This window comes from Alosa alosa, chromosome 21 (genome assembly GCF_017589495.1).
Source record: "Alosa alosa isolate M-15738 ecotype Scorff River chromosome 21, AALO_Geno_1.1, whole genome shotgun sequence".
In the NCBI taxonomy this organism is placed as follows: domain Eukaryota; kingdom Metazoa; phylum Chordata; class Actinopteri; order Clupeiformes; family Clupeidae; genus Alosa; species Alosa alosa.
This window is the reverse complement of record NC_063209.1, coordinates 27,217,939-27,229,907: the sequence shown is the minus strand read 5'-3', so window position 1 is coordinate 27,229,907 and position 11,969 is coordinate 27,217,939. Positions and strand designations below refer to the sequence as shown.

Genomic DNA, 11,969 nt, shown 5'->3' with positions numbered 1-11,969 from the left:
TGAATACATCGTACATCGTGCCAATCATGTGGTATGTTGTGAATACATCGTGCCAATCATGTGGTATGTTGTGAATACATCGTGCCAATCATGTGGTATGTTGTGAATACATCGTACATCGTGCCAATCATGTGGTATGTTGTGAATACATGGTGCCAATCATGTGGTGTGTTGTGAATACATCGTGCCAATCATGTGGTATGCTGTGAATACATCGTGCCAATCATGTGGTATGTTGTGAATACATCGTACATCGTGCCAATCATGTGGTATGTTGTGAATACATCGTGCCAATCAGGTGTTGTGATCTCGCAGCTGGAGCATGGTTGGTGTATCATGTTTCATGGAGCATTGTGCACGTGCCGTCCTATCCGAAATAAATTCCCGATAAGTGCCCAAAAAGCGTTGCAATATGGCCGCAGAGTGGAGGGACTTGCGTAAAAGGACTTTGGTTATACATGTAGAATAAGATACTGAACACAAGCAGTTTGGGACGTTAGCATTTAAAAACACTGATCTTTATAAATCTAGCATGTAGGAAGACTCGCCGTGCTTTTAAATATAGAGGAAAAAAGCAGGACACTGAACCACAGCAAAGCCTTACCGAAATGACATACCAGACACAAGGTACAACAGTTACCTAATTTTTATTAATATCATTATTTTAAAACTAATATAAAGCCCACGGAATACCATCCGGCGGGCCCTTGAGTCAATGAATGCATGGCTACCAGCCCTCAGTTCTGCAGCCACCATGCCATTCAGGATTCATTACAGTTTCTGCGTGTCTTCCGCCGCCTCGCGTCCGTTTCCCCTCACAGCTCAGGAGCGCTGGAGCCCAGATCCATGGCCGCAGGCGCTCGCTTGCTCGTCCGTCTGTCTGTCTGTCCAGCACAGCTGTGTGTCAGCATGACTTGAGCGTGCCAATCGCTCGCTTGTCCGTCCGTCCAGCACACCAGTCTCTTATGTGCAAGTATATGCAAGTTATCTAGAGAATAACATTAGTGTTTTGCTTCTGTGGCAATGAAGAGGTCTCTACCGCCACAGTGCTTAAGAAGAGAAGACCAGAGCGAGAGAGGGAAGGAGAGAGCAAGAGAGGGAAGGAGAGAGTGAGAGAGGGAAGAAGAGAGCGAGATACATAAGGAGATGGGGAAAGAGAGAAAGAAGAGGGGGAAATGGACTGCTCCCTTCACCTCTAAATGGAGGATGCATGTGAGGTGGGAGTTCATGAAGAATGCTGGGCTGGGCTGGATAGTTTTTGGGGGGTCTTCTCGCTGGGCTGAGCTCAACGCTCATGTGACATCAGATCAGTCTGTGTCCATGTGATGCTGTTCCAGTGGGAACCACTCAGCACGACCCCGTGACCTCTTATTCAGGCATGGAGGACGGGGTGCGAGGTGGGGCGGTGGCTGGCCTCAAGGGTGCATACGCGCACACACACACGCACACACACACACACACCACTCTCATCAGGGCATCAGTCCTTTTGCTATTAAAAATAGAGGAACAGTCTAACACAGAAAGGTGACATTCATACAGTTCTTTTCCTCAAAAATACATTTGATTAAAGAATTGTGTTAAGTGACACGTTAAATCCATGAGAGAAGGGCTTGGACTGGTGGGACACATTGGGGAGTGTGTGTGTGTGTGTGTGTGTGTGAGTGAGCGGGTGGTTGGGTGATAGAGTGTGATGTGTGTGTGTGTGTGTGTGGGGGGGGGGGGGTTGGTATGTCCATTACTTGTAAGGGGAAGTGACTTGATGGTGAGGTTGTGCTCACTACGGCAGCAGCCAATCTCGCTAACATGATATCTCTTTTTTTGTTTTTCCCCATAAAGGAATGTCAGGAATCACTCGAGGGGGAAAAAAAAACCAAAAAACTCTAACAGATCACATCATCTAAAATGTAAACTAATCGATATACTGATACGGAGAGTGAGTCCTGCAATGCATGTTTTCATCAGAAACGGAGGTCGACATTCGTGTCCAGTAAAGCAAGGCATTAGGTATAACGTTATAAAAATGTTGCTCTGCGGGAGCGGCTCTCCTTGCCTGGCAGTTCATGGGCTGGGCGCCAGCCTAGTTCATTATATGTGCAAAGAAATGCATCGCAAGGAACCATGCAATAAACAAAAACAAAAAGAGATGGAAAAATAAAATAAAATAAAAAGCTTCATAAATACAACAAATTCACAATCCACAATGGAGACGTGGTTTCTAGCCGAGCGGGCAGGACGCTTGAGTCGGGGCTGGGGGCGGGACACCTCTCCTTTCCTCTCTTCTGGTTGGTTAAAGTTCATTCTCTCCTTTCTTCCGACTGGCTGAAGTTCATCCTCTCTCCTCCCCCCTTCGTGACGTGACGACGGACGTGACATAACGGTTGGCGCTGGGGGGTGCGGGGAGTGATGCCATCTTTGGTTGAATGCGTTACTCGAGAAGAAAGAGACAAAACGGAGAGAGAGAGAGAGAGAGAGAGAGAGAGAGAGAGAGAGAGAGAGAGAGAGACAGAGAGACAGAGAGAGTGAAAAGAAAAGCTAAACAGAAGGGTAGGGAGTGTAGGAGTTCCTCAACGAAGGAACGCTGGAGGAACAGCATCAACTTTCGGAGGATAGCTGGGCCTCGATGTCCACTCTGCATATGGGGCACTTCTTATTGGTCAGGAGCCACTGGTCCACACATAGCTGATGGAACAGATGCATACACGGCAGACGCCTGGGAGAGAGAGAGGGATGGAGAGAGGGAGAGGGATGGAGAGAGAGAGAGATGGAGAAAGAAAGACAGAGAGGAATAGTGAGAGAGAGGAGAGGGATGGAGAGAGAGAGAGTGAGAGAGAGAGAGAGATAAATGGAGAGAGGAAGAGAGAGAGAGAGAGAGGGATGGAGAGAGAGAGAGAGGAATAGTGAGAGAGAGAGAGGATATATAAATAGGGATGGAGAGAGAGAGAGGAATAGTGAGAGACAGAGGGAGATAAATGGAGAGAGGAGGAGAGACAGAGGGAGATAAATGGAGAGAGGAGGAGAGAGAGGAGGGAGGGAGGGAGAGAGAGAAGGATGGAGAGAGAGACAGAGAGGAATAGTGAGAGACAGAGGGAGATAAATGGAGAGAAGGAGAGAGGGAGAGAGGAGGAGAGAGAAGAGGGAGGGAGAGAGAGAGAGGTTCAACAGTCTTATCAGACGCCTGTTCATTCTTACATGATTACACCAATATAACACATCCAACGTTAAAATGCAAATTAAAAAGACATGCTTACATGCTCCAGAGAGAAAGGGAGAGGAGTGGGATCAGCTGTGGGCAAATTTATTACAAAGTCTCATCTGTAAATGTTCAATACTTCAACTCTGCTCTACTAGATCTCCACGCTTCACCTGTTATGCTGTTCAACGCTTGTCGAAAAACGTACACAGTCCAGCCAGACACATCCCATGCTCAAGTCACGGTCAAAATGACACCAATCCATATCATATGCTCCTCACAGATCCTGCATGAAGTCTTTATCACCTAAATGAAACATTTGGCTGTGTTCTAGTATATTCCATGAAAAGACTGAAGCACAACGGCTTCTGCCTCTCTGATTCGTATGTATGCTAATCCAGCTGTGCTAACTTGTGCTAATGCAGCAGCTGTGCTAACTAATGCTGGTCTCTCTTGCCTCATTAACCCATTTACTACTAAAATGCCTGCTAAAAATGCCTATAGAATCCTATGGCATTTTAGACTAAATAACCTTATTTTCTGAAGGTATTCTGAAAAAAATACTAAGAATTGTCAACGTCTACCAAAACTTAATATGTAAGCCTCTGTAGCACCTAGAAACATGAAATAAAAAGCATGCTGCGCTACGCAGCAACCAGCGGGAGATGGAATGTTGCATCCGGACCACTGAATACAGCATTGCCCTCAATATCACTTCTGTGGTGCAACATTTACTTTAGAAAGATAAGGTCACTACAGGTGAACGATAAATCAGCAGGAGGATCAATAATAAAAGGACATGTAGGTTTCTGAAGAATACACGCAGCTCCCATAAAAGACCAAGAGGGGGCAGAAGAGTTCAAATTTCACTCCCATCACGAGCACAACTAAAATAGGCTCACGTTTCTCTTTCTGGATCTTGGACATATCAGACTTCCCAGAATGTACACTCACTCACTCACACATACACACAGAAGGAAACATGCAGGCAAGTGTGCAGATGCATATGCACACTCATACAGTGGGGGTCTTCTCTCTCTTCCCAGACAGAGTCTCACACACACACACACACACTCACACACACACACACACACACACACACACACACACACACACACACACACACACACACACACACACAGTGGTGTTGCATGCGTACCTGACGTCCTCTCCTTCCTCCAGTATGGACAGGCAGATGGTGCACTTCTCCTCGGTGTCTTCCTCGGCTCCCTCGTCCTCATCCTGCTTCCCATGCAGCTTCCTCTGTAGCAACAACCACACAGCACACACCCCCGTAAGCTTCACCACATCGGTCTCTCACACGCTCTCAAACACACACACACACACACACACAGCTCATACTATCAGCATATGTCAGGAGGCAGTTTTACCTGCACAAGCATGTGAACTCATTAGCCTTAAAGGTACCATTAAGGGTCATATCAGCTATCAGCTGCATGATTAGGGTGGTATGGGCTATAAGCTGCACGGTTAGGGTTATATCAGCTGTAACTGTATGATTAGGGGCACGTGAAGCTGCTCTGCTGAAACTCGTATCCCAGGCCGCAACTGATTCTGCAGCACATACAATCCAGGTGCAATGCGGATCTCCAAGAGCTGGACCACGGCCGATCCGGAGGTCTACAAAGTGTGCCAGAGCTGAAGCGGATGTCCGAAACCTGCACCACACCTGACTGGATCTGTTGGAGAATCAGCTGCTGTCTGAATGGGACATCTCCACAGAATCAGAGAGAATAATGGACACAGATCAGGGCTGGAGTGGTCACTCTTTTAAACAGACCAGAACTAGAGAGGCCAGGGTTTTTAAACAGAGGCCCAGAGTGATGGCACTATCTTTGGGACAACTCAGGGTTTTTAAACAGAGGCCCAGATTGATGGCATTGTCTCTGGGACAACTCAGGGTTTTTAAACAGAGGCCCAGAGTGATGGCACTGTCTCTGGGACAACTCAGTCAAACTGTTACCAGTTGCAGTCAGGCTCTGATAGGAGCAACATGCGGGTTGGTGGTGACACACCCCAGAACTGTACAAAAGCACCAATCAATTCTGCCGCTTCCTGTTTGATCACCACCACCGATTGGACCACTGACCACCTTGCCTTTGAGGCTTTGGATGGGCTTAGAGAAGTGCCAATCACATGACCATTCGCGCAAGTCACATGACCGTTCTTCTAATTGTCTGTGAAATGCAGAGTCAGTGAAGGCCAAAGTGAGTCAAGAAACATCAGACTGACAAGGTCCAATCAGGAAGGGAACGTGAGTTTCTGCGCCATCGTCGTCAGATGTTTGAGTTTTAATGTGGACAGGTAAATCCGCAAAGCAAGAGCTTTCAAATGAATACAGGGGCCGACAGTGTTTTCGAAATCATTCCTTTTCAGAAGCTTGAAAAAGTAGTAGAGTAGATGAGAGGCGCAAATGCAACAAATTTAAGTGTTTTGGATTCAAACGAAAACGCTGTACTGCGGATGAAGCCTGAGAGACTCAGTGACCTGATGGACTGATTTACTAGCAAACTCCCATCACTCTGTTGATTCTGTGGAGAAGACTGCCCCGGACCCGGACACACAAGTGTGTCAGCTTCACACCCCCCCCACACACACACCCACACCCAACCACACACACACCCACGCCCCAAAGACAACGGTCTTATTTGTTCTGGAAGAAAGGCCCTGCCCAGATAACAGCTGCCTGTGAGAGCAATGTCTGTGCCACATCAGGGCTTTGTCTCACCAGCATCTGAGCTGCGTTCAAAACGGCTCACAAAGGCAAACGTTTCCAAATGCTTTTTCATCTCTGAACACACACAATCTAAGAGTTTGCATTTCTCTGCAAACAGACATGGACGCTAGACTTAGTGTTATCGTTTAATTCAAACTATTGGGAATGTTTACACAAAACTGTTTCATTTTTTTTTTTTTTTTAAATGTTCACGTTCACAGAAAACGTGTTTGCCTGTTTGCCAAAGCTGAACGCATCTCAGAGCTTGGTCTTGATGACATCAGGGTCTGCCCAGGAACTGGATCAGAGCCACAGCAGAGGCAGAGCCAGATGCAGATGCAGATGCTATGTGGAACGGCTTGGGACCATTTATGATAATCAGTCAAAAAAAATCATCACCACATCACCAACAATACCCAAATACAAAAATAAATCGAGGAGGGGAAAGCATTGTATATACATATAGCACAACATCAGCATTACAGTAACAGAACTAGAGACCAGTATGAGTCTACTATACTCTGCCAGGCTATTCTGACTCCCAAATAACTAAAGAAACTACACCCAAGGCAGACACATTTGCCTTTCACAAACAGCAGCAGATTCTGGAGCGTTCCTGGCTCTGATCCAGGTCGATCCAGTCCAACCCGATCCGGTCCGTCCGACACCAAAGCCAGAACCGCTCCAAGGTCGGCTGCCATTTTGTTTTAGTTGTATATTTTTTTTTTTTTTGTGTGTGTCTTTCTTTTTTGCTTCCCAATCGATTGATGTGATTTTATTTCTCACCGAGGCTGTGGTTGCTTGCATATTTTCCCCAATAGATGAGCGTGTCTTGGGGGATAACTGTTCCTCAATGTCTGTCTTCCCCACCTTCTGGGATAGGTAGCAGGGGTCGCAGGTTAGGTCACTGGGGGGTCAGGTGATCTCAATGCAGCAGCCTAGCCAGCTATCGCTAACTCGCTAACCAACCAACTCAATAAACACTACAGTACAGCTGCACTACCTTGACTGGTACATACATCATTTGTGGCATTTCATTTGTTGAACTGAATGAGTTAACTGTCTACAATTTGGTTGTGTATGTGTGTTGATCAAAAAGTCAAAAGGTCAGAAGGTCATTATTCTCCCTATCTCTGTACAAGATTTAATCATGCTACAGTACCTGCTAGCAGTAAACTTTACTAACTGTGACATTATCTTAAATACAACTGAACACACACATACATACACACACACACAGAGGGATGGATCGTACCTTCTTGTACTTGTGAGGATAAGTGCACCTCTCTATAGTTCCCTGGGACGCTCCTCTGTTTACTGTGCTCAGCCTGTCCTCAATGCGCAGGAGATCCTGGAAACACACACACACACACACACACACAGGCGCACAGGCACACACACACACACACGCGCGCGCGCACGCACGCACGCACGCACACAGAGTGTGAGTATACAGTAAGCTGAAGAGTATATAATACAGGTGTTTGTGCTGTGCTGTGCTGTGCTGTGCTGTGCAGGTGATGACGCTGAGGCGGAACTCTCACCTCGTAGGTGCGTCCGAATCCAGTCATCCTGGAGGAGATGTAACGGATGTGGGGGTAGGGCATCTCCGACATCCCCGCGTGCTGGGAAAACAACATCAACAACAGCTGCAAGGTCAACAACAACAAACAACAATATCTCATAAAATAAAGGCACAGCAGCGAGAAATGTTACGATTTATTCATTCATATATAATCTTTCTTCCGCCAAGAAATATATTTCCACTATCTGAATGGTTGCCAAGCAACGTTGAGACGCAGCTAGCCTACATTAACTTTTGTATCAATTAAGGTGTATGTTTATGCTGAAATTTACAACGGCATCGAACGTGATTCAGCCAATCACAATCAAGGACCGGAACTATCAGTTTTAGAATGCTACATAGAATTCCATTAGAATCAAATGCAGCAGTATATTAAGAGTTTGGCTATATCCACAGTATATTATATTACGCTATATCCACCATTTTAATGAATTTTCATAAATATTTTTTTTGTTTTCCAAGTAATTTCAGTAGCAATGTAATTGTATTGTTATTTGATTTATCTTTACTCAATTAAAACAACACCACTGCAATTTGTATGATATTACCTGAAATACACAATTAAATAGCATGACTAATATATAATTCTTTATTTCAGACACGGGGATCCATATCGCAGTAAAAAAAAAAAACAGTAGAAAAAAACACACAGGGTAAAAATAAAAAATAAATGTTTTTAAAAATGGAGATTTAACGTTTTTGAACCAAACTCTTCATATACCTGCAGCATTTTACAAACATTTTACAGCTGACCTGCGCGTATTTGTACACTTCACTTTGAGAGAGCATGTAAACCACACACATAGAAAAACACGTTAAACTCGTAGCTAAGTCCCGTCAGAGACGAAGGCAGTAAAATGAGGTTATGAGGTTTCACGCTCACTTCCGTCTTGTGTGCGGGATAAATTCCCAGTAAGCATCATCTTCACATTACTTTATTCTGTTCTCACTGACACAGAGCTCTTTCCATTTGCCATTAAAACCAAAGACAGAGGAATTATTATTTTTTACCAGCTGGTGGCAGGTTAACCCTGAAGGTTCTGACACCTACAGAGGTTTCTTGTTTCATTTTTAAATCACAGGAGAGTACTCTCTCCCATTGAGAGAATCAGACTAGGAACACATGGAACAATGAAGAGATGGATAGTGATCGCAAGTCTCTGTATGACTGATGTCTTAAACACACACATACACACACACACACACACACACACATAGAAATCTTTGATGCACTCATTGCTTAGATACCAACACAAATGTGTGAGTATGCACGCACACAGAAACACAGGAAGCACTCATTATACACACACACAATGTGCATACACAACGTATTTCAACAGCAGCAGGGTGACACACACACACACACACACACATAGAATGATCCCCTCATTGGCTGCCGTGTGTGACGAACACCCAAGCAATCATCAGCGCTTCCTGTTTGAGAGGAAGATGAAGGCAGTGAAGCGTGACGCTCCCCACATCTGTTCACAATCCTAAATCACACAGAGCCACAGTCAGTGTGTGTGTGTGTGTGTGTGTGTGTGTGTGTGTGTGTGTGTGTGTGTGTGTGTGTGTGTCTATAGAAGAATGTGTGAAAGCATGTTTGTGATCCAAGCACATATATCTGTATGTATATGTGTGTGGGAACATGTTTGTGGTTGTGGGTGTATATATGTGTGTGTGTGTGTGTCTGTCTGTGTGTTAACATGCACATATGTGCATGTATTTGTGTGTGGACGTGAGTGTGTGTGCATGTGGGAAGATGTTTATGTCCGAGTGTGAGCCTAACTCTACGTCTGATGTGTCCCTCTGTGTGTGTGACTGCCTGGGTACTCGTGTGTGTGCGTGTGTATGTAACTTTACGTGCCTATGCATATGTTTTAGTATGTTCCTGCATGTGTGTGTGTGTGTATGTGTGTGTCTGACCTATGCATAATTCACAGTGCATAATAATAAAGCACTCTGAAATAACAGCTGTTCCAGACACACTTTCTATCGTTAATCAGGCCCCTTCTCACATTTATGCTAATGTGCCAGTGTCCATGGCAACACACTCTGAGTGTGTGTGTGTGTGTGTGTGTGTGTGTGTGTGTGTGGTGTGAGACTCACTAAAAATGCATAGTGAACTGATGTATGAAACTGTGTGCATGTGCATGGGTGTGTAACACTCAGTGTTAAAGGCATAGGGATGTACTGTGTGACTGTGTTTGTTAGGAGGGGAGAGAGGGAGAGGGAAGGTGTGTGTGTAACACTCACCATGAAAGGCATAGGGAAGTGGTGTAGCCTGGGTGGCGCATGGTGGTAGTGGGGCATGTGTGTGTGCAGGTGCCCTGAAGGGTATGGAGCTACAGTCACTCCCGTCTCGATGCCCAGCTCCCTGTAACACACACACACACACACACACACAAAAGAAACATCCATCAGAAAACAATCCCACAGGTGAACAGTACACATGTGGCAATAGAGACGGTGGGAAATGTAGCACAGCATAGGGTTCATTCCCCCACTCATTCTGCAGGTTATACATGTGTGTGTTTATGAGTGTGTGTGTGTGTATGTAGTACATGTGTGTGTTTATGAGTGAGTGTGTGTGTGTGTGTGTATCGTGTAGTGTGTGTGTAGTACATGTGTGTGTTTATGAGTGAGTGTGTGTGTGTGTGTATGCGTGTAGTGTGTGTGTAGTACATGTGTGTGTGTGTGTGTGTGTGTGTGTGTGTGTGTGTGTTTATGAGTGAGTGTGTGTGTGTGTGTGTGTGTGTGGTAGTACATGTGTGTGTTTATAGTGTGTGTGTGTGTGTGTGTGTAGTACATGTGTGTGTTTATGAGTGAGTGTGTGTGTGTGTGTGGAGTACATGTGTGTGTGTTTATGAGTGTGTGTGTGTGTGTGCTTAATTTTATGTGTGTGTTTATGGTGGTGTGTGTGTGTGTGTGTGTGTGTGTAGTACATGTGTGTGTTTATGAGTGAGTGTGTGTGTGTGTGTAGTACATGTGTGTGTTTATGAGTGAGTGTGTGTGTGTGTGTGTGTGTGTGTGTGTGTGTAGTACATGTGTGTGTTTATGAGTGAGTGTGTGTGTGTAGTACATGTGTGTGTTTATGAGTGTGTGTGTGTGTGTGTAGTACATGTGTGTGTTTATGAGTGAGTGTGTGTGTGTGTAGTACATGTGTGTGTTTATGAGTGAGTGCATGTGTGTGTTTATGAGTGAGTGTGTGTGTGTGTAGTACATGTGTGTGTTTATGAGTGAGTGTGTGTGTGTGTGTGTGTGTATGTGTAGTACATGTGTGTGTTTATGAGTGAGTGTGTGTGTGTGTGGTACATGTGTGTGTTTATGAGTGAGTGTGTGTGTGTGTGTGTGTAGTACATGTGTGTGTTTATGAGTGAGTGTGTGTGTGTGTGTGTGTGTAGTACATGTGTGTGTGTTTATGAGTGAGTGTGTGTGTGTAGTACATGTGTGTGTTTATGAGTGTGTGTGTGTGTGTGTGTGTGTGTGTAGTACATGTGTGTGTTTAAGTGAGTGAGTGTGTGTGTGTGTGAGTAGTACATGTGTGTGTTTATGAGTGTGTGTGTGTGTGAGAGAGAGGGAGAGTGTGTGCTGACCATGTGGTTCTCTGGTCAGGCTGGCGTGGATGGGAGGACATGGTCTGGGGGACGTGGATGTGGTGGCCGTGGCCGTAGTTGGGGTGCATTCTGTGGGGGTGAGGAGGGGGGCGCTCATGAGCTCGCCTACAGGAAGGAGAGAGAGAGAGAGAGAGAGAGAGAGAGAGAGAGAGAGAGAGAGAAGAGGAGGGTGTAAGAAACAACAAAATAAAATGTCCGCCATCACCAACCCCCTAAATGTTTGCTTAGAGGCTTTACAACTACACTATCCTCTGTAGACACATTTTACAGGTGACATCAACACATATTCTTCTAAACACATACACAAATACATGCAGACACACACACAAACACAGAAAATACATGCAAATACACACACACAAACCAGCTTTAAATACTTTACATATGCACATACCCATACATGAAGAGTCATGCACAAAGTCACATGGGATTCTACTGGGCTGTTTCTAAAGCATACGCAAGCACACTGGACGCCTCTAGATTACAGCTGGATGTTTGTTTTGTAACCACATATGCATACACACACAAACATATATACATACATACACACACCTATATGTGTATACAGAAATTCTGGGTCTCTTTCCCACTCATTCATACACACACACACACACACACACACACACACACACACACACACACACACACACAAGCAGTAGACGCTCACGTTGGGTGCTGCATCATGCGCCTGCGCTGGGCCTCCATCCTGAGCATGTCGTGCTGGTGGAGTCGCTGCACCTGCGGGCCCAGGGGGGGCAGGTGGTGGGGCAGCGCGCCATGCTCAGGCCCGGGCACCGCCGGGAGGTGCTGTGCCAGGGGCGCCTGGCCAAGGGCCGGGGA

At 45.6% G+C, this 11,969-nt stretch overlaps 1 protein-coding gene across 1 annotated transcript in view; it reads right to left on the bottom strand.

Moving 5' to 3' along the window:
* Window positions 1–1,266: 1,266 nt before the first annotated feature.
* Window positions 1,267–11,969, bottom strand: part of rnf111 (ring finger protein 111) — a 46,726-nt gene continuing 36,023 nt past the window's right edge. The window contains 8 exon segments of the mRNA XM_048230910.1: window positions 1,267–2,710; window positions 4,350–4,453; window positions 6,714–6,800; window positions 7,183–7,278; window positions 7,472–7,552; window positions 9,769–9,889; window positions 11,109–11,234; window positions 11,797–11,969. The exon segment at window positions 11,797–11,969 is cut by the window's right edge and continues 121 nt beyond it. Of these exon segments, the coding sequence (XP_048086867.1) occupies window positions 2,593–2,710; window positions 4,350–4,453; window positions 6,714–6,800; window positions 7,183–7,278; window positions 7,472–7,552; window positions 9,769–9,889; window positions 11,109–11,234; window positions 11,797–11,969 (906 nt within the window). The 3' untranslated portion in view covers window positions 1,267–2,592.